Source organism: Sylvia atricapilla, chromosome 7, assembly GCF_009819655.1.
Source record: "Sylvia atricapilla isolate bSylAtr1 chromosome 7, bSylAtr1.pri, whole genome shotgun sequence".
NCBI classification, from domain to species: Eukaryota; Metazoa; Chordata; class Aves; order Passeriformes; family Sylviidae; genus Sylvia; species Sylvia atricapilla.
This window is the reverse complement of record NC_089146.1, coordinates 28991814-29014659: the sequence shown is the minus strand read 5'-3', so window position 1 is coordinate 29014659 and position 22846 is coordinate 28991814. Positions and strand designations below refer to the sequence as shown.

Below are 22846 nucleotides of genomic sequence, written 5' to 3'. Positions count from 1 at the left end.
AGGCAAATTCAAGGATGAGAATTTACCTTGACTTAGAGATTTACCCCCTAACAAAAGGATGAGAAAGCGGGGGTGCTGGTGGAAGGGGCTGTAAGGGGGGGGAAGGGACTGTCTGGGGCCCCAAGACAGTCTGTCCTGTGGCACTTGCTGGAGCAGAGTCTGGGGCTGGATGGACACCCTGGATGGACCAGAGGGACATTTCTCAGCTTCTGAATGCATTGACCTGCTTTATTCAACAGCAGCATAGGCTGAAAGGTGATGCCTGTGGCACATGTACATTGTAGATCATATGTGCCCTAATTATGCCCAGGCTGTTCATAAAACAGAGACAGGATAAGGTTCTGTACATAGGGCTCTGCTGTTTGTACAAAAACAGTCTCATAAAAGAAACGAAAGGAAAATTTCACAAGCAGGTAACTGAAAAAAAATGCAGAATGCCTCTTGCTTTTGAGTCTGGAAGGTGCTGCCTTTCACACACAGGCTCCAAAGAGCAGCCTCTGGAGAGCAAAGTGCATTCCTCTCCAGGAGAATCAAACTGAGACACACAGCTCCCACTCTCCCTCTCCTGGTGGAAGTAAAACATCTAAAGGAGCTATGCCTCACCTGCTTCTCACTGTTCCCAATCCCCTGGACACTGTCTCCGTGTCTCCAAGCCCCAGCAGTGCCCCCAGAGCACCCACTACGGTGGGTGACATCAAGGGGAGCAGAGAGAAAACATCTACCCAACTGATGGCCCAAACTTGGCAGAGATTTCCCCAGGGGAACAGGGAGACCTGCAGGGTCAGATAGAGTGGGAAAAGGAAAATAGCGTACTGAGAAAAATAAAAAATGCTGCTCAGGACTCCGGAGAGAACTGTGGAGGGACCCAACATTGCTTTTGGTAGGTATCTATGGCAACCAAGGTTGGTGTTTTTTGGTTTGGTTTGGTTTTTTTGTTTTGTTTGTTTCTTTGTTTGTTTTTTGTGGGTTTTTTGTTTTTGTTTTTTCCCCTGTTCTGAGACTTTAATACCATCGGTAGCACTCTGAGGGCCATTTGTCCCAGCTGGTTTCTCTGTCTGGTCATTGTTTGGCAGTCAGTTTTCAAGGTGATATTAACATCTTCCCACATTAACATCTTGGTGGGTGGGAGGGCAAGGAAAGCCTGGTTAAACATTAGGGAATCTCTGCCTCTCCTTTAGTCAGAGATATCTGGGTTTAGCTGGGGAAAGTTTGCTGCATAAATGAGACTTTGGTGGGGAGAAAAAAAGACTTTCTTTCAAGTGTTTGTGGGGTTTTTTTTTTTTTTTTTTTTTTTTTTTTTTTTTTTTTTTTTTATCCATAGAGATCTTTTATAGGGTAAAAGTTAAAAGAAGAAATGTTTCATATCTGGAACAGTCAATGAATTCAGGAGGTCATTATAGTGCTAAGGTTCCTAATCCTCTCTCAAGCAGAGGAATGTTTAAATTGGTGAGAAACAGGGGTCAAGTCCAGGCAGGTATTTCAGAGCCTAACTTGTACTGACATAAATGGGAATAGGGGTCTCTGGGGAGGAATTGTGGACCCGGGCCTGTATATCATTCCTATAAATGAAACAGGGCTTGTGTTGCATATGTGTAACAGTACATTATTATTCTTTTCAAAGCAAGGTCTTTCCTTGTAGACTCTTTTCTCAACTGTTTTGTCCTTCCAAGACTGGTGTGAACAGATTCTGCAGCAAGCTCATGCTGGGCAAAACCCACTTGCCAGAAAAATAAGCAAAAAAACAGAGTCCAGTGATTTATTTCAGGTAGTGATGAAATAGCCAGGTGTCAGCTGTGATTTGAAAAAGCTGCATGGGGCACTGTGAGGTCCAAACTGCACAGATCCAGGTGAATTCCTTGGAAACACGTTTGTACATCCAGAGCACTGTGCTCACCAAGGTGCTTAGGACTGGAGCTTTTAGTCCGTTCAGTGGGAGTTTTGCCAGAGATTTGAGCGGAGCCAAGCCTAGTTGGCTCTGCCTGCTGACATTTTAAATCGTATTTAGTGATGCTTCCCCTACGCTGCAGGCATACAAAGGGAATCTCTTTGGCCTCTCCATTTGTAAGAAACCCTTTGCCAGATGCATCCAGCATTTATTCCTGGCTTTCGCGGCTCTCCCGGAGTGCTGGTCAAAGCGGGACCGGTTTGTGTGAGGCAAGATGCGCAGGAAGACAGAACATTTTTCAAGTCTCCGCGCAGGGCGGTGAGGACGGACCTTGGGGCTGTCACACACTCCTCCCTCCTCGTCCCTCTCCGCACCCAGCAGAGCCCCTGGCCACAAGATGGGGCTGGCTCTTTGCAGTTGCAGATGAGGCACACGGGAGGAAAACCTTTCAACGAGCACGTTCTCCTTGGGATAACCATTAACAGATACACAGACAAGTTTCTAGGGAGCCGCTAATTTTTAACCCTCTCCTGTGGCCCAGCCTTGTACATCCCCACGCCTCTGATGGCGCAGGACTTAACTCTTGGGATTGGGGCGTATTTTTTGGGATGGCTCGTGGCTGGAGGTATCCATAGCCCTTTTGATTCAGCACATCAGTGAACCCTCCAGTAGACAGCCTCTCAGGCAGCCGAGTGCCTCCCAGCCCGCTCCAGGGGCTGTAGGCACCCCAAAACTTGGCCAGATTGGTCTGGCTTCATCATCCCTGTCTCAACTTCATGTACCATAGAGGCATGAGGAAAGTGTTTCCCTTGCACCTCCCTCACTTTCCAGCTCAGCAGCTTCAGTTATGGACTAGCTCAGAGATTTATTCTGAATTCTGCCTTTTTTTTCTTCTATTAGAGGGTCAAAACTTGGCAAAACCACTTTGGGTGCTGTTCTCTGCTTCCCAGAAATGTTGTGATGCTGCTGTTCAGCAGGTCAAGAGTTGTTTGGGGAGTAGTGTTGCTCTTGAGAGATCTGAGAACAGAGGTTGGTCCTTAGATGGTAAAAATATCTATTTTTAATAGCAGGCAGGAGCAACATGTGCTGCATCTTTAGCCAGAGAATAGAAATAGGATTAAATTTATGATTGTAATTTTTGGCATGTGGCTGTTGCCTGTTACTAACAAGCATTTTGTGTGAATTGTATTTTTTTAATATGGCTTCCTTGGAGAGAGAAGGAGACAAACTTTTTCCATGGTAGTGAAAACCCCAGCAAAGTGGTCTGTGGGCTCACTGGTGGGAGGAGGCAGTGTGGGGATGGCAAAGCTGCACTGTGCCCACAGCTTGTGTCTCTGCTCCCCTATTTCCCATCACGGCACAGCCAGGAGGAACCAGCAAACAGCATGGCGAGGACCTGGAAAGGAAAATTAAGATCTTTCCTAATACAAGAACAGTTTGTAACATGGTGGAGGTCTCCAAGGTTCAAACGAGTTTGCCTTTTATTTCACACCCCTGATCCTACACCCCAGTTTGACCCTAGCTCTCCTAAAACTCATTTTCATTAAAACCATAAATCAGTCCGCTTTTTTCACCATCTGAATTCCAGTTTGGCCATCCTTTGTTGTATAGAGAGTTGTTTGGACCAAAGGACTGAGGGATGTTCAGAACCTGCTGCGCACCAGTGTTGCCTGAAACCAGGCTGCACCTGGATTCCCCATCCAGCCATCTGACTTCTGGAAACAGGCAGTCTTAGATGTCTTAGCTGGGCTTTCTTGCACACTGGAGAGCTGAACTTACTGCAGATGTGGTGGTTGAATGAGTTATACCAAATAATGTGGCTGTAATGAGTTACATCCAGACAGATGATGTTTCTTCCAGCTGGAGCTGCTAGGAAGTAGTAAACCTAAACTTATCAGAGTCCATCAGAGCCACAGAGTCTAGAAATGGAAGAAAGTCAGAAATGTCCCAGGATTTTGCTGCTGGAGAGTGGCTATATTTTGTGAAGCACTAAGGCAGAGGTGGAGCTTGGAACAGGTTGTGGCTTGGTGCAAGGGCCTGGGAGTGGCTCAGAGTGGTGCAGAGAGAGGAAGGAATCACCACTGAAAATCCAGGAACTCTTTAGCGCCATGGCAGACATCTAGATGTGACTCAGATGCTTTTATCCACCCTTTCTGCCTCAAGGAAGATATGACAATGAAAACCTATCTGTAGAACACCTGGAGCATCTCAGATAAAGGATTTTATTTGTTTTCACTGATGATAAGAGAGCCAAAGAATCAACTTATAATTACATCACTTTCAAATCCATGCCTAGGTCAGATACCCTGGGCTTATGTCCTGCTTTAACCACTGGTTAAAGTGTAAGGGATAAGAAAGTGAACATAAAAATCAGGCCTTTCCAGACAGGGATTTTCCTCTCTCTGTTACAGCAAAACTGTGCAATGATACTGATAACCCAAGTCCAAGGGCCTCTTGTGGCACGTAAATACTTGAAGCAGCCTGAGGGATCTCAGTCTCATGAACTGTGTGATCCTCAGGAATGGCATTTTGTAGGAGAGATGATGGTCAAGAGAGAAAAGACCCAGGCTGTGGTGATGGCTGTTCCTGCAGATCCTGGGAGACTTCGTTGTAGGTCATCCTTTCATGACACCCAGGAGACAGAGCTCTTTTTTCTGTTCTCTTCCCAAAATCTTGGTGCTGCCTCAAACTCATCTTCTACTGAATACATAATAATCTTGCTGAGATATGGGCATTAAAAGCTTTTTTTCTCAACCCCTTTTTCAGAACAAGGGAATCTCAGGAGGAAGATCAAGGGGTTATCTGGTTTCATACATGTAGGCAATCTTTCTTTGGGGCATATACTGCCATCCCAACCCTGACTCTAGAAAAACAACCAAGGCATATTGTCTGCAAGCAGGAAGGTTTTATACCAACATCTTCTCTGGATCTCATTTCAGGCCACACATTACCTCTGCTCATGCCTCATTTCTTGGTCGGTGGGCACAAGGGTGTCTGCTTTCTCTGGAGCTGAGCTGCCCACCCCATGATCACCACAAATTCCCCGTTGGTGTTACAGCTGCTCACTTGGCCATTAGTACAATCACATCCCCTTTTGCTGCAGCATGTGGGACAAGAGAAGAGTACCAGCTTCAGAGAAGGGTATTAACACTCTTCTCATCAGGGAAGCACAGCACTTCCTCCCCTGTGGCTCCAGGGGTCTTTCCCTATACACACCACACTGTGGTCTGTGGGTCAGTGGTGTTACACTGGGGTGAGGTAAACCTCCTGTGACTTTGTGGGACCTTCAACAGGCTTGGCTTGAAACACATGAAGACTGACAGCAGGTGTTGAGCATCGACAACATTTTACTGCTCAAAAAGTGCACAGTAGCAGCTCCTGACCTTCCCCCTTCTTGTGGGGGTTTCTCCTGGGGGCTGTGGGATGAGGACTGCCTGGGCACAGTGAGCACCAGGTGCTTGTGCCAGTGCCACAGGCCCCTGCAGAAAGAGAGAGCTCGGCCTCAGCTGAGCCCAGCTAAATATAACCAGTGACTGGGGAGCTCCTGCGCCTCGCCTGGCTCTGGTCCTGCTGCAACACATTCCTTCTGAAAGTACTGCCTGCTTCCTCAAGCCCTCTTCTCTGCTCCTTGAGATGTCACAGCAGAGTCTCAAAAAGTAGTTTCCTTCCCTCCAAGTAGTTTCTTTACCCTGCTTCTTCTTTTCCCCCTTGCTCATTGACCACTTGCCCCTGTGCATCTGCTCCTTCAGCCAGTGCTCCCGAGGCAGCATGGCAGCACACATGGGCAAGGGATGAGCATCTCCCTGCTCCTACAACCAGGAATAGTTTAAAGCTCTCAAACATCAGTCTATCCATGGATATTCGTAGTTGTAGTTCTGTCTTGGGGTACTTGGGCATGGCCAGGAGATCCAAGAAGGGACTTCTAGGTCTACACAAGGCTTCCCTGGGCAGTAATGCTCATATTATGTACTTTATCTCTTGCAAGTGCAGGATCTACATTTCACTTTTTTTTTTTTTTTCCCACAGGAATATTAAAAATATTCCACAGAGGAACAACCTGTTTTGAAGTCCCCATACACATTTTGTGTGTCCAGATCAGTCACAACATGGTCATTATGAATGTAATTATTAATAAAGGGTGACAGCATGCACCTTATATTTTGGGGATAAGAGGGAGAGCTGATCCTTTCCCCACGCACAGCCAACAGCTCGAGGGCAGCTCGTAGGTTACTGCCTGTCCCACATACCACACCCACCATGGCAGAGGTTTTGATGAGGCATTTAGTGAGATTTTTGCTTGTGTATGCTTGTGACGCTCCTACAGCCACACCAGGACTAGGTTTGATTTAGCAGCACCGGAGCAGTTAAAATGTTACAACTTTTGTAGGTGTGTATTTCCTACAACAACAAGTAGTCACTTGAAATCCAAACCTGGTTTCTCCCGGGGTTGTGATGGAGCTGAGGAAATCAGCAAGGTTTGTGAAAGCAGCGCTGGAAATCAATCCAAGTAAGGGGAAATTTTGGCGGGTGGCATCACAGTTAATCGCTTCTGTCTGAGAACAGCAACACAATAAATGTGTTTTAAGCAGAATCTGACGGTGAGATCTAGTAGACATGAGGGTGTCATGCCGGTCTGCAGGTCACGGGTAAGTTACCTGTTACTATAAACTGCTTTTAAAATCAATGATCACCTCTAGGGATGATTTATGATTTATTTTAAAAGCAGAAGAATGCAGAAAACTCTCCAGCAACCCAAACACGATTATAAATCCGATGTTTCCTTTCGATCCGAGGCGTTGATGTCCCAGGCGGTGGGGGCGTGGACCGTGCCAAAAAGCCGTCAGACAGGAGTGCGGAGCTGCCCGGGCTCAGTGAGCCCTTCAGCAAATGGACACGGCCTGCTTGCACAGAGAAAAATCCCTGAGGCGGGAAAAATGCCACGTAAGAGCAGGCACTGACCCGTGGGGAACGAGTGCAAGCCCTGCTGCGAGCGAGGGCGCGCATTCCTCGTGTGCCTGTGGGCACATCTGCGTGCGCGCCCGCCTCCGTGTGTCTGCCCACGTCCTGCGTGTCCGGCCGCGGCTGTCCCTGCGGGGACATGTGCGTCTGCAGGGGCAGCCCGCCCGTGTCCGTGTCCCGTGTCCCGTGTCCGTGGGCCCGGCCGTGCCCGCGGGTCCCGCTCCGCGGTCGCGGCTACGCCTCCTGCACGGGGCGGGGAGGCGGCAGCGCACCCTCGGCAGCGGGACGGACACACGGAGGGACACACGGGCGGCCGGAGCCGCACACCGCCCCGGCCCGGCCCGCCGCCCCCGGGCAGCTCCGCGGCGCCGCCCCCGCCTCCTCCTCCCGCCGCCGCCGCCGCGGCCGCACAAAAGGCGGCGGGGAGGACCCGGCCGGGAAGGGCAGCCCGGCCGCCCCGGCCGCCGCACCATGCCCCGCCGAGGGGGGCTGCCGGCCCCCGCCGCCGCCCGCCGGCCGCCCCCGCTCCTCCTCCTGCGCCTCCTCCTCCTGGCCGCCCCGCTGCAGCCCGGCAGAGGTAAGGGCCGCTCCGCTCCGGCCGCCCCGGGCCCTGCGAACGCCGCTCCGGAAGGCGGCTTGTCCCCCAGACCCGCCTCGGGGCTCTCTGTTACCGTCTGTGTTCTTTTCTCCTCTCGCCCCCTTTCCCGGTGCCTCCCCTCGGCGCCCGCTTTGCCGTGCCCCGCAGCCGGCGGGACGCGGGTCCCCGCTGTCCCCGCTGTCCCCGTGCCCGCGGGTGGCCGCTGCCGGGGCTCTCCGCGCATCCCCGGCACAGCGCTGTGCCCCCGCCCGCCGTGGCCCCGGTGGCTCCGGCAGCGCTGCGGGGCACGGAGAGCATCGGCAGAGTGTTACACCTTCGCCTTAAAAAGCACTGCTGTTTGTGTGCCTCGCTCTGTGTGTACATACTCCTAATGGAAGCGGCTGCAGCAACTTCTGTTCGGGGATAAGCACTTCCCCGGGATGTTTGCCTGGGCGCTGTGTGTTAATCGATGGGATGAGGAGTAGCGGCAGAAAGGCACTCACAGGCTGCCGGTGACCGGTCTCCACGCTCGCACCTTGGATCGTGCCTCACTTGCACCTTTTACTGTCCCCCCACCTAGAGAGCGAGGTCCTTGTCCCCCGTGGGGATGCTCCCGGTTTCCACACACACACGCGTGAACTGTAGTGCAGTTTGTGACTCTGCTCCAGCAGTACTGGAAATAGGGTTTTCCTCCTCTCTGAGCACTTGGTTAAGCTTTTTTATAAGAAGGAAATCCACAAAATGCCTAAGTCTACTATTCCAGTACTTACGCTCAGTGCTTGATATTTTAATGAGTAATCTTAAGCAGAGGCTCATCTTGCAGAGTGCTGTGGCACATAACTCAGAAGAGGTTTTCTTAACTATTTTTCTATTTTTTTTGGTGTATGTCTGATCCATGAAATTGATGGTTCAGTATTGCAGCAGACCATCTCGGGGACAAATCTCTTAGAATGATTGTTGCAGGCACAGATGAAATGCTTTTTTTTCATGCTTAGCTGTACAAAGTGCATCACATTTTTTTTTCCTCTGTCTTCCCTAAGCATGCCAGTACATTCACCTCCGTTTGAGGAGCTGCCCGAACTAGGGTTTCTTGCAGAACAGGTTTAAAATGAGGTCTGATTGCCTGGAGCATCTTTATGAGTAAATTTGCTGAGTACCTTTCATCAGAGTTTCCTATCTTGCTCTCCATCTGTAGTTTGATGTACTAAAATCTCTGCTGTTTAGTGGGATATGCTGTCTTCTGTTTTTTTTGGGCTCTCCAGGAGCTCAATCCAAGGGAAGAATGTAATTTGGAGATGTTCTTTGTGTTTGCTGGGCACTACTGCACAAAATAAATGAGAGTTCAGGGCTTAGGACTCAGTGGCATCACTATGAAGGACTATGTGGGCTGTGCAGCTCAGCAATCCATGGGGGTGGATTATTTACCTCCAGAGTAATCCCGGCTTAATCCTGGATGGAATTTCCCCCGTTATAAAAAGTTTAGCTGATTTTTCAGGAGTGGTTTCATTAAATGTATCACAGTCCAAAGAGCAGACTGAGTTCCTTGCAGTCTCACTGGGTGACTTCCCCTAGCATATGCAAGGACCTGAACTAGCATGAGCATCATCAGCTCCTTGCTCTGCCTGATTCAGGAAAGGCTGCACTGAATCACGCACAGCAAAGACTTGCATCTGGAAAATCCTGTGTGTTTCTACTCCAACTTAAAAAGCTCAGGTTTCAATCTAAAATTGGAGGGCTTCACAAAGCTCTGTTTTCACAACAATGCTGGAAATGGTTTAGTGTTGCTACAGAGTGGAAAGAAAAGCGTACTTGGAAACTTCAAAAGCTGCCACCGTGAGGAATGTCACCCCATGGCTGGCCACAGGAGCGTGGGCTGCTTTGGTCATGGCACGCAGTGGAAGGAGGAGACCTTGGTTTTCATTCAGCTATTACTGTGACTAAGTAAACTCTCAAAAATCCAGCAGTCTGGAATGGAAGTAAATATTTCCATGCAGATGGGCAAGTGAAGCTGTGGGAGAGCCAGGCCTGGGTAGCCAGGGTACGAATGCAAGTATTTGCTACATAAAGCCCATTATTTTTCTGGGTTACCCTGTGCACAGCTGCCAGAGCAGCAGCTCTCAACGGGGAGGCTTTGGGCCATGTTGTAGGATTTGCAAATACAAGTGTTAATTGCTAAATTGTGAATTGTCTAAATTTTACCTCAGTTGAACAAGTTACATTTTGCTTTATACTACCTATTTATGTTTTGAGCTCTTGCAATGTCCAAGGGCTGGAATATAACTTCTGAATGCGAACAAGGAATGAAATGCCTGGGGATGTGGTAACAGCCAGAAGGAAAAAAAACCCACGCTCTTAAGAAGGCTCTTGTTTGGTATGAATGAGCCAGGGAGCCTGTTTGAATGAGAGCCATAGAGAGCGTGCAGGGCTTGGCTCTCTGGGGTTAGAGTTAACCACCTTGTGGGCAGCAGAGGTGCAGGGCTCTGGCACAGTCTGGCCTCTGCAATGACTGAGAATGACTGACAGGACCTACTTATCCTGTTTTTGGTTTTAGTCCAGGGCACACTAGGTTTTCCTCCAGCTGTCCAGCTTGATTCACTGCTTCCTGTGCTCACTGCTCAGCCCCTTATGGGAGCGACCCAGGCAGCCACGGCTTTCCATTTCTTGGTGCAGTATTCACATGGGATACAGCAAAAATCCTTCTTCCAAAGCTCTCGTGGCAGAAAGTTCTTGGGTCAGGAGAAATCTTCATGGGGCTCTTCAGCAGCTGTTGGCAAATCTGTGGAATCTGCAGATTACACCCAGTAGCAGCGTGGTGCGCTGGTATCTGCAGATGCAACTGGCTGAAAATAGAGGCCTGACAATGCTTTTATTGACATTTGGGCTGGAAAAAATAGCAGGCTGGGAGTTCTAGCCTGAGGCGTTTCATTTGGAGTGTGCAGCCTCTGTGCTGGAAACCTCGGTTGAAGATTTCTTTAATCATTTATTGACAGTGGAAGTTAATAGCTGCACCCGGGGGAGCTGGGCCATCAGTGGCATGGAAGGGCACATTCATAGCCACAGGCATGCTTGAACAGGCTGCTGCATTCAGAGCCCCTGCCATTGATGTCTACTTCTGCTTTACTTGTGTGGTTGCACTTCATTTTTAAAGCCCAAAGCGCAAATTGTGGATTTTGTGAGTGGAACCTGCTCGGGACCCCTTGTGCTGACAGACTTCAGCAATCCAGGAGCAAAGAGCATCAGCCTGGCTGATGCCCCTGCTGGGATCACTGGCAGGAAGAGACCTCGGTGTTTTCTACCCCTGCTGCCTTGGATGTGTCCCAGTGCAAACACAGGGCAAGGCTTAACCTGGATATCCTGTGGAAATGTCTCTCGTAGTAAAATAAATGCACTTTACTCTAACATGAGTCCACTGTGAGAATCACCTGTGTGGGAAGGGGACATGAGTATGTTTCATGAATGCTTTAATAGGAAAATTATGGGGAGAGGCCCCCCATATATTCAGCTAGAAAAAATGAGAAGATATGCCTAAAGATGGCTTTAAAAGTCAGCATCTTTTGGACAGTCAGCTCCATGTTTCAGACTGGTCAAACAGTTATTGCCTTCTGTCCATAGCAATGGGAGTATTTGATTTGAGTAGCTGGGCTCTTTGATCAACCAGACACCATTGAAAAACCACCATATTCAGTGATATTTTAGGTGTTCTCAGCCCCCAAAGCAAGTTTCTGTCCTTTTCACTTACCTTAGAAAACAAGACCTCCTTACAGGTGAAGGGAGTTTACAGCTTCTCCTGCCTTTTAGGCTCCCAGCAAATTATTTGCTCATTTGAATTTACAGTGTATTTAGCATTAAGAATGTCTCAGAACCCCCCTAAACACTGTTTTGGAGTGGAATAACCATTCAGCCCATCCTGTTCTCTCTTGCTGAAGGTCTCAATCTGTGCACCAGTGGAAGCGCCACGTCCTGTGAAGAATGTCTCCTCATCCATCCCAAGTGTGCCTGGTGCTCCAAGGAGGTAGGTGGGCTTTTTGTAGTGCTGGAAGGGAACTCTTTTCTCACCTTTGCTGTTCCTGACCCGTGGCACAAGGGGTGAGTGGGGGCAGAGGGTGCTCCATGGCGAGTGTATTTTGGGTGTATGTGACTCCTCAGCTCTTTGACATCACAGGAAATAAGTCTTTGACCCCACTGCCCCACACACACCCTCAACAGAGCAGCACTGTTCCTTCAGTCCTTCTGTCCCTTCAATTACCTTCTTGTTTTTGGTGGATGCTGGGTCCCTGCATGGGCACTGTGTTGCAGGGAGCCTTGCTCCAAAGCTCTCCCTAAAAAGCCCCAAGCCCCTGGCTAGTGTCCTGCTACGTGTCCCCTGTCGTGTGGCCTGGCATGGCTCTTTGTTTGTAACAAAGACAATTCTCCTTTCTGAATCCATTGTTTCATTTGGGGGGGATGTGACCCATGCTTCTGGCATCTGAGCCATGAGTTGCACTGAGTAACTGAGCTCTTCAGAGGGAAAATACATCCCTGTGTTGATGCTGAAGCTGCTCACTCATGATTCAATTGTACCTCCTTGTTTGTGAGGAATTGCAAATATCTCCCCCTGCTCCCTAGGGGCTGCTTATGAGTTTATATAAATATATATATATTCCAATATATGTCTTATCAAGTAGACTTAGGATTTCTAGAGAACAAGGTGTGTGGAAGACCTAATAATGTCTGATGCATAGAAAGCAATTGCCTGCTTAGTGCCTGTCCTAGGTGTTCAGGAGAGAAGTATGGATGCTTTTAGATGCATGGAAAAATCTGAAAAACAGGCTGGCACAGCTGCTGTGTCAGGAACCAGTTTTGGAATGTGAGAACCCCAGAGCAGTGCATGATCTTGAACCTCCCAATGGGCATGGCCAGCAGTGATGCTGTTCTGTTCCCTGCTGACCCTTATTCCTCTAGTGTGACCATCCCTGGCCCCGTTTGAGCACTCACTTCAGCTTCCAGCTGCAGCCGGTGTTGCTGAGCTGAGAATGCAAGCTCTGTCCCCTCTGGTGTTCCCATCCCTCCTCCTGCCAGCCCTGCCTGGGGCAGCTCCCAGCTCCAGGGCAGAGGATGGGGTTGGGGATGGAGATGGATGTAGGGTGAAGGTGGCTTCCAATCCCTCTGGTTTGGCTGGGTTTGAGCCATTGGCTCTCCAGGTCTTTTTCTCTGGATTTTTCGCTGGTAAACACAGTTGCAGCTCTCCAGGGAAAACCTGGTAATGCTGCAAACACCACGCTGCCTGACAGTGTAACAACTTTCACGGGTTGTTTTTTTCCAGCCAGGCAATTGGTGCGCAGAAGGGAAAGGGTAAAGCAATAGATCTTGCTTCTGAGACATCTTGTAAACAGCTGTAAGAGCTCCTCTTCCAGCCAGCTAATCTGTGGTGGTGAGATTGGATCCAGGAACGCTGGCTATTAAGCTATGGGTACCCAATAGCTTGTGCTTTTTTTTTGTTTTTGTTTTTTTTTTCTTTCTATTTTTTTTTTTAACTTGGCATCAAAAGACAACTTTCTGCAGAGTGCTGCTAGTGGAAATGTTTATCTGGTGGTCACTGTGACCACTAATTGTACCAATGGGACTGGCAGCCTGACTCTTATCATGCAAACAGGATAGTTAAAGAAAAAGAAAATTCCTAACTGGAATGGTGGGGCCAAGGAGGAAGATGGGTGTTTACAGGGAAGTCCTGTAATACTTCCTGACCTTTAGCCTGCGGCAGCTATTTAAAAATACACAGTGCAAGGTGTTTTGTTCCAAGAGCTACGTTTTTAAAAGCTGCTGTTCTCATTACATGCTACATGTTAAAACTTAGCAAGTTCTTATTCTAATTCTGTATTTTTTTGTATTTTTTTTTTAGAATGTACTGTTTGAAACTAATTGTTTACTTTAGCTGAGATCACCATGTGAGGTAATGAGATTCCAAAAGATACCTGGAGTTTTTCAACTTCAGAAAGTTTTAAAGTAATATCACAAACTATAATATCTGCCTTCTTTTCATGGTCATTTCACCACCTCGTTCCCCCTCCCTCTGCTGCAGCCTAGTCAGGTTTGTTGAATTTATTAAATAGATCTTAATGTGTTTTCTTTAGCTTCTTCCATTAGCTGCCTTTTGCTATCTATGTTTCCTGGGTGCATGTATGCCAGTCAAATTTTATAGCTCTGCTGCTCTTTCTATATCAGGAGTAAGATATTGGAATGGGTTCCACAGATGGCAGCTGTGTTGTGGCAGAACCTCAGTCAGCTGATTTGTGTGTACTTTGTGCTCATTTTGCATTTACTTTACAGGTTTGGGAGCAAATTGGGCCAGCTTTTATTGGCTTTGTAAGTGACAATTTATTAATTTTGTCAGGAAATACATATAGTAGAAGCCTATATATAATTCTATATATAATGTACACTGTATGTTTAGAGATGTCTGTTATATGGTTTATATGTATTTATATATACACATTGTACAGTTATATGTATAATTGCATAGTGTAGTTATATGTATAAAATTGATCTTCCTGTATACATATACCTTCTTGTATTTCATTTGGGGAAATATTTGGGGAATAATTTCACTTGGTGGTACCATCATACCAGTTTCTTTGGGAGCCCTATCCCAGTAGTTTCCCAGGAGGGATAAGGTCCTGTGAATTTACGTTGCCTTGAATTGTGAGGGTGGGGGATGTGTACAGACAGATCTTAGAGCAGAGCAGTGAAGGTGCTCTCTCTTTATGACTGCCACCCCCTCACCTGTTGGTACAGGGTGCATCATGTCCCCTGGTTTGGTTGAACTTCTTTTCACTTCTCTGAAATCTGAAATCTCTTCTCAGCATCTCTGTTCACATCCGAAGGTTGATGATGGATGAGCTGATGATAGCAACTTCTGGTGTGCAGCAGCCCTAGAGCCTCCAGGGGCTGCTGAGCTAACCACAACTCTTTGGGCTCTTGGAAATTTGGGAGCAGACAACGATTCTGTTGGCTCGTGGAAGAATTCCTTGAAAAAGGGCATGCCTCAAAAGGGGTGATTTCAGTGGCACTTAGAAGAGGAGGTGTGACTATGTGGCCTTAACCATCACCTGAGGATGCCTTGAAACAGGGCTCTCTGAGGGAGAATGACTCTTGGGGTGATGGAGACTGCTGCAGCCTTTCCATCCGTGCTGGAACTGAGGAATCTGCAAGGTCTAGGAGAAACTGGAAATGAGAAATTGCTGGCATGGTGCTGGTAAAATATTCTGGCTGGAAACTGCACACTGGCCTGTGGGGATGCTGTTTCTCTGTGGCAGCCTGGTTCCCATGTGTGGGACTGGAGGGTGCTTGTTGAATTTTTTGCAGTGGCACCTGGTTGCCCAGGCTGAGCAGGACTTGTGTTTGCTGGGGAGAACAGGGGGCCCTGGAAGTGGCTTCAGTGTTGTCCTCTAAGCTGCCAGGGCAGGTGTGATAGGTAGGTGGGGGTTGTGATTGTGATAAACCTTCCTGGGGTGATTACAGTACCAGTATGGGGCAAATTTTCACCTTTTTTTTTTTTTTTTTTTTTTTTTTTTTTTTTTTTTTACGGCTGTGGGGAGCAGTGTACCAGTATGCAGAAGCTCCTCTTGTTTGTTAGATGTGCTTGTTATAGGTGGATGATCTGTGCTCATCTGTCCATTACCTGTATGGATGCATTTATGTCTGTACGTGGAAACCAGAGATACACATTAATTAAACTGAAATGTGTAAGTGAACTGAAATTTCCCCAGTGGTACCCTCTGTTTTCCAGCAGGTGCTTTTACCCCATCCTCTCCCATCTCAGAAGTGTATGCCTAGAGAATGAGGAAAGAAAATCAAGGATGTTCCTAAATGGATCATGTCGAGATTTTTTTTTTTTTGAGAAAGCAGGCATGTTTCAGACTGAATTAATGCAGAACTGGATTGATTAAAGCAAAACATGATTGAGACCTTCAGCAGAAGAGAACAGGATGGGCTGAATGGCAGGGACATGCCTAGTCAGGCACTAGATATTAGATACAGTGAGTGCTATTCTCCGTTTTTATAGCATGAACCAAGCAATTTGTCTTAAAACTGTCAAACTGATGAGCATGTAATTGTCACGCTGTTGTCTCCATTCATTCTGTCTGCTTGTGTGCATTCTCCTTTGTGAGCTGGTTAGCCCCGAGGCTGCACCACGACTGCCCGGGGGCTGGGGCAGCCAGAGGTACTGACAGGGCCTGGGGGATCTCCTCTGTGCCATGGGGCAAAGTTTGGGCTGGTTCCCCCTTGTGAGGGGCATCTGCTGCATTTCTTGCCCAAGCAGGCCCGCAGGCAGACATGTGGGCATGGCTGAATTGCTTAACTAGCCCCAGGGTGTTCTGTGCTCGGGGAAAATTGGGGGTTGAACCAGGATGCTGTGTCTGAGCTGCTGTGGGGCTGCCGTTTGGTGTGGTTTCTCACGAGCTGTCTGGACCTGTGCAATGCCCTTTATTCCCCAGGTCTGCTCATCATTTTTCTCTTTACTGAACCTCCGTGAGCCTTGGTTTTCATCCGTCACAGAAAGCCTTGCACTAGAGTTGGACGGTACCTGATAGCCCCAGTTTGGGCTTTGGGTTTTGACCTTTGGGTGCAGCTTGGGTGTTTGTAGGTGCAGTGGTGACTGGTGGGGATTTCCCAAAGCCACTGTCACCCCCTGCTCAGCGTTACTCTGCCTGGGTAAGAAATCAAGATGAAGCAGGGGTCAGTCCTGCACCTCTGGGTGTTGAGCTGCACCACCCTCCCCTCGGGCATTTGCACCCCTGAGGGTGGGTGTTTTCTTCCACCTCAGGTAATATGGCTTTTCACAGAACAAGAAAATAGCTGGATTTGACTGGAGTTGCAGGTTAGCAATTACTGCCTTTTTGCAAGTCTTCTGGACCTTTTTAGAAGAAAATTTAGAGAAAATAGCTGGATCAGGCAAGGGGAACCTGGGGACTGGAGGAGCGCAAAGGCACTGCTGACCTAAGAGTTGTGTAGGGGCTTTCCTCTGACCTCCTGGACTTCCTTTGGAGTCTTTTGGAGCAGACCCTGGGAAGGCTTGGAAACACCTGCTAGAAGCTGCCGTTATGTAAGCAGCCCTAAATATTGTCCTATTTGGATTCTTCTCTGCAATGTTAATTACTCGAGAGTAACTAGAAGTTCCCAGCTGCACCTCTGGGCTGTTTGTATTGCTTTTTTGCAACACTTTGTTTGAGTGTCCTTTCTAATAGGTGGCAGCAGAAATGAGCTGGCAGAGGTGTTCACCTGGAGCTGTGGTCTGGGTACTGGGAGAGTAGGAGAGCATCTCCCCTGCTGCCCTGCTGCTGGGTGGATAGGCCCAGGAGCACACCTGGACCCCACCAGCTTTTTGGTGATTTCAGGTAAAACCACATCCAAGAGAAACTTTTCTCCAAGGCTGCCTGAAATGTGCGGCTCTGAAAGGCTGGGCGTTGTTTTCAGTTTTGTAAGGGATTCTGATTTTTATTTTGTCAGGCTGGAGATGATTTAAGTAGTCCCAGTCCTCCTTTTTTGGAAGTTCATCTGTTTACACAACGCGTTCCAAGAAATTTGTGTTTGTATCCATCTGATGTGCCGTCGTCGGTTTCTTGGCTGGACCCTGCTGCTGGATGCTGGAATGCAAAACTCTCATTTTTCAAATAGCATTGGGACCTTGTAGTGAGAAAAATGCAGCTGGAAGCTTCTGTCTTTGTCCCAGGGCCCTGTATCCAAGCTTGTCCTTGAGGGACCCCTGGAGATCACCCCATGAGGATCCGTCAGGAGCCTCTCCCTCCTTGATGTCTCTCCTGTCCTCTGCCATGCTGGAGTTTCAGCAATAAGTGAGGTTTATTCAGCCCCACACTGGTTTTGGCTGAACAGCTGAAGGAGGGGCTGGCATGGCTGCAAGCATCTTCTCTGCATTATTTCGTGTCACATTAGTCCCTCAGCCCTGGAGCTGAAGAGGGGTGCCTCTATTGTTGTAGTGCAGAAATAAGTAGGAATCGACTGTTGAGAATCCAGTAAGTTTTGGGCATGTGACTTGTTCCCTTTGGCACTTTTGGGGAGAGGAAAAAAAAGGCATTCTAACAAACAGGCTCTTTGCAAAAGGGTGCATTGTGTTCCAGGCTGTTCCTGAGTGCTGCCCTGCACAAGGCTGCTTTGTGCACCACGCACAGGGCTTGCAGCAAGGGCTAGAGCTCTGTGATGGGTGTTGGGAGACTCCTGGCCATCCTTTGGGAGTGGGCCACTGCCTGCACCTTGCTGCCTGTGCCTGACTGCCTGTGATGGGCACAGAGTGTGTTTTCACCAGCTCCCATGAAGTTTCTCCCACCTGCCTTATTCTCCACGCAGTGCTTGTGTGGGGATGTGTGGTGTCTCACCCAGGGAAGAGGGAGCCACCCAGCCTGTCTTCAGCTTCACATCTTTACTTGGCCATCTCTGGGTTGGTTCTGCTTACCTCAGTGCCACCTCCTTGTCCCTTCTTCTGTCTTTTGCACAGCTCCTTTGAGACAATGCATGTGCATAAAATAATCGGGATGGCAAGGGGCTGTCCCTGTAGCAAACGGAGTAAAGCAAAGCTTTGCCTTGCTCTTTTGTGGCCAGGGCTGGCAACAGGTGCTGCTGCTGTGGCTGGGCTGAAAACACAGGCTTAGGTTTTTGTTTCGGTGCTCTGCAAGCAAATTCAAATCCTCACAGAATTTCCTTTTTTGGTTGATCCTTTTGAAAGGGTCAAGGCTCCGTGCCGGCTCCTTCCAAGTACAGTCATCACAAAGGACACCAGCTTGTCATCGCCCAGTTGTTAGATACCAGCATGCCAAAGCCCCTGCTGTGGGATTGATGCATTGCCCTCCACTTCCTCTTTGTCCCTTGTTCCCCCAGGATTTCGGCAGCACCAAGTCCATCACGTCCCGGTGTGACTTCCTGCAGAACCTGGTTGCCAACGGCTGTGCCGGCGCCATCGAGAGCCCCAGCAGCAGCATCAGCGTGGTGCAGAACGTCCCCCTGAGCAGCAAGGGCTCCGGCCAGACCCACCTGGACGTCACACAGATCACGCCTCAGAAGGTCGCCCTCAACCTTCGTCCTGGTGAGTCCCCAGTAACGCTGTAGCTCATGGCCTTGTAGCCCTAAAAATACACCAGCACTAAAGCTGGTGCCTGCTGGCCCCCTGCATACCTCTGAACTTTGGGGGTGCCTCACAAACAGGTTTGGGGCTGGGGCACGTGTCCCCTGTGAGAGGCCAAGTCAGTCAAAGCCCACCCACAACTGCTGCCAGTAATGGTCTTAACACCTGCATGTGTTTAAAAGGAACCTGCTCAGCTTGAAAATGGAGTTGCTGCATGGAAGGAGTTAACTTCAGTTCCTCCACTAAGCTGACAGGGCATGATTCTAAACTGAGACAGCTCCTTCTATAAATTGGAAACAAACCCACATATCTGTTTTCTGTCAGTATGCAAAAGAGCTATGGGATCAAGGCAGAAGATAGAGATTTGAACTTGTGACTCAGGCCTTGGACTGTAGCCAGGTCCCTCTTTCATTCTCCTGAGCCATCATTTTTCTTCAATCTCTTCCTTTTAATTAAAAATTAGAAGGGAATGCCTCATCTGAGCCATGCGAGCATGCTTGTTATCAAAAGTTGTTGCATGGTGGGGGGAGGCTTTAATGTGGGTTTAGAATTCTTGCAAAAATTTGGCAGCTGACATTTCTGAAGAAGGGAAAAAAAGCTCTTTATTGCAAAGATAAGCAAATATAAAAGCTTGATTCATTTTAAGTGATTGGTGTGGGTTTCTAAGACTTGCAGTTTTGTGACAGCTCTCACGAGCATACAGAAAAGAGAAATATTGATGTTTTGCCCAAGAAAAACAGGAGTTTGAGCTGGTGCTTATGCTACCAGTGCTCCCCCAGAGCCTACCAGTTGCTGCAAGAGTTTTTGTTTTAGCTGTGTAAGTTAGAAGTTGTCATGTTTTTCAATTAACTTCCTCAGCTGTCATTAGTTAGACCCTCCAATTTAAAAAAAAAAAATGCTTCAAAGCCTAAAGTCAGGTACCTGAAGCAGTCACCGCTGTACATATGTCTGGATGGATGGCTTCTGCCACTGAATATTGTGTTAAAAGAGGGAGAAAAAGGGAGTTGTTACTACTGCTGTTTCTTGAGGCAATTCCTGACAGAAAGGGCTGGCTCAGCTTCCACATTTTGTCTCCTGTACATCCACCTCCACACACAGTGCCCTGTGCTCAGCAAATTCTGCTCTCCTAGTCCCTGACAGTTTTGCCCATCCCATGTCCAGTGCTCCAGTCAGTGGTGGGCTGTGGGGATCTGTCTCCCTGAGGCCTCCTGGGACCTGTGCTCTTGGAAACCTTGGGCTGCACAGGGCTGGTGTGCTGCTTCTGTCCATCCTTGAGGGGACCACACTCATGGCCATCCTCAGTCCTTTGTGATGGAGAAGCCCTCCAGGTCTGGGCTGAGCTGCAGGGATCACCCTGAGGACCCCCACGGCAATGCCCACACTGAGGCAGTGAACTCCTCTCCCTGTGCTCCTCTTGCACAGCTTCAGAGTCATTGCAGGAGGAGGGACAAACCTAGGGGGCTGTAAAAGTATCTCCCATTTTTCTCCTCTTTTTGATTTTGGGCAGCACTTCACCTTCAGGCTGATGACTTCCTAAACCCTTGCATTAGCAGCCCCAGTTTAAATTATCCGTTAATCCTTGAGTTTGGGAGAACAGGTTTCACCCTGTGAGCCCAAGACAAAAAGGAGACAATGTTGATTTAATTTTGGGCATGGGGAGTGTACTGTTTCAAAGATGAATTCATGTGGAGGTCTGTGGCAATGGTGATCTTTTATTCTTAGACTGCTAAGCAGAAGCAGAAGGGAGAGGATTGTCAATTGTTTGCTGTTCCCACCCAGGCAGTTTGATCTCATCATCCTGTGGCAGAAGTCACATCCCCAAATCTGTGTCCTCAGCTAAACTCCAAAGGCCTTAAATTGATGTCCTTACAGGGTAGCTTTTGGATTGAGCATTTAGTTTATTATAATAATGCTTTTTAATCTTGAGTCCAGCTATAGAGCAGTATGTCCTAGTTAAATGAAATAGAAATAGTGTAAAAGGACTTGAATAGATGCAAGCTGTGTTGCCCATCAAGCCATAAGCCCTACCAAGCAGGAATTAGCTGCATAAGCATGATTGTTGAGTTTATGTTCTTAAATTGACCAAAATCAATTTTTCCAGTTTCTGCACTGCCTCTGTGTGATGGTATCCAAGAAAAATTTCTGAATTAAGCTCTGAGTTTAAAACTTTTCAGTAAAAGCCCTAAGGAGGGGATGGCGGCGACAGTACATGAGGAAGGAGGGGCTGGATTATCCCTAGAAGTGTGAGAGTAATACTGTCCATAGAGGATAATAAATTCTTTTGCACTTACATCTACATACATTAGCGATATTTTCTCTGACATAGTTGTTTTGTGCAGTTAGGAATGAAAGAAGAACCAGCCACGGGATCCTGTTGGTTTTGGTGCTTCTCAGGGACTAATAAATTCGTAACTATTAGGAGAAGCACCTTTGATCACAGCATCCCAAATACCCTTTCTGGCAGGAAGAACAGTGTTTTGGAAATGAAAATGTTGCAAAATACAGAGGGTACATGCCCTTTTCCAGTGGGGAAAATCTATAGGAATGAAAAACATGGGCATGGGAAAGAATTTTCCCAGATTTAAACACATTTTTGCAGCACTGAATAAAGTCAAGCATACAATCACAGTCTTTTACCCTGCAGTCAGTGATAACAGGTTTTGTGCTATGTGAGTTTTGTTCTTCTTTGTTCCCTCACAAAATGCATGCCAAGTACAATGTAAGGCTCACCTGGAGTACCTGCTGTGCTCCACATCCCAGCTGTGTGCCAGGAAAGTCCTGCTCCTGCTGGACAAGAAAGCTGGGAAGAGTAAAGAGGAATATTTGTGGCATGAGCTTGCTTCCTGCAGCTGGGTGCTGTCTACATGTGCATGTTTGTGCCTCCTGCAGCCCTGCCTTTTCCAAGTGGGGTTGTAGCAGATTGCAGGAAATGCTGAGAGAGAAGGAGGGTGTTGTTTCGGGAGCTGTAGCTTGGTGCAGCCTGACCCCAGGTGCCAGGCAGGGCTCTGTCAGCCAGGCTGCAGAGCCCCTTGTGCTGTGCATTGCCGGCACGGCAGTTTTGGGATGCTGCTGCTGCTGTAAGTGAGAGCAGCTGTGCTGCTGTGCACAAGGAGGAGAACAATAAAATGGTTAGGGAAATGTTTTCACAATACTAAAAAATGTGAGCTCCATTTCCAGGGAAGAGGGAGGGAAGCCATAAATGTTTTGCAGAACCTGCCACTGCCCCAAGTTTGGCCTTGCCCATGAAGGGCTGGGCGAGGGCAGAACTGGGAGCTTGGTTTTGAAAGGATCCAATTCCCTGGGGCTCAGACCCTGGTGTACTCGAAGAGGGGCTAACATGAGATCTCCAAAACAGCCTGGCTTCTGAGGTTGGAGTTTGCAGTTTTATTTAGACCCCTCCCTTAGCAAAGTGAAAGGCAAACTTTTGCCACCTGCTGTCTGGCTCCAAGGTCCATCTGGTGGGAAGCTGAGTTCACTTTGAAGCCACTTCAGCTTTTCTGAGGTGTAGGTGTTGCCTGTGGTGGCCTTCCCTGTCACCCCTCCCAGAGAGCATCTCTAGTGAAACCAGAGTGGCAAAGGAGAAGGTCAGGGACAGGCTTTCCTCTGCTTCTCTTCACATCTGCACAGCCTGTGACTCAGCCCTGTCAGCTCCTTCCCATGTGTTCTTCACTTCAGGAAGTTTCAGCTCTGCCTCAGTGATTCCCTGGGTGACCCAAACAACTTCCTTTTTCACTTCCCTTTTGCCCTGATTTCTCCAGCTTCGTTTTTGGGGGGAGCTCCTTTTCAAAGGTGTTTCTTCTGTGTCTGCTTCACCTTGAGTTCCCTGCACAGCTCAGAGGACCTTTTGCATTCACTTCATGCTGTCTATTTTCTCCTGGTCGTGTTCCTTCTCCTGCTCCACCTCCTTCTCTGTTTTGTGCATGATTCTTGGACTGCTCCTGGTTTGCTTTAAGAACATACTCAAATAAATGTGGGCAGGGTCCCTGTTTCAGTAGTCCATGAAATATCCATTTAAGGTTCACTTGGCTTTTCTTCCCTGTTTTCTAGGAAAACATCCTGGACTGCACACAGGGCAACAGTGTTTTTCAAGTGTCCTTCTCTCAGGTGTTCTCTCAGATGAGATGGAAAGACCCTTTCTGATGCCTCCAGAGAGCTAAAGTAGAGACATGCACTCCATGTCATTTTCTTGCCAGCCTTCAACTTGCCAACTTCATAGCTTAAGAGGACACAAAGTCAAAACATGTTTTCCTGTTAGTCCCCTAAAGGATGTATTTGGAAAACTTATTGCCCTCATCCTCTTCTTCGGAAAAGT

At 48.2% G+C, this 22846-nt stretch overlaps 1 protein-coding gene across 1 annotated transcript in view; it reads left to right on the top strand.

Moving 5' to 3' along the window:
* Positions 1-7229: 7229 nt before the first annotated feature.
* Positions 7230-22846, top strand: part of ITGB5 (integrin subunit beta 5) — a 58341-nt gene continuing 42724 nt past the window's right edge. Inside the window, exons 1-3 of the mRNA XM_066323089.1 lie at positions 7230-7421; positions 11348-11433; positions 18291-18495. Of these exons, the coding sequence (XP_066179186.1) occupies positions 7316-7421; positions 11348-11433; positions 18291-18495 (397 nt within the window). The 5' untranslated portion in view covers positions 7230-7315. The remainder of the gene's footprint in view (positions 7422-11347; positions 11434-18290; positions 18496-22846) is intronic.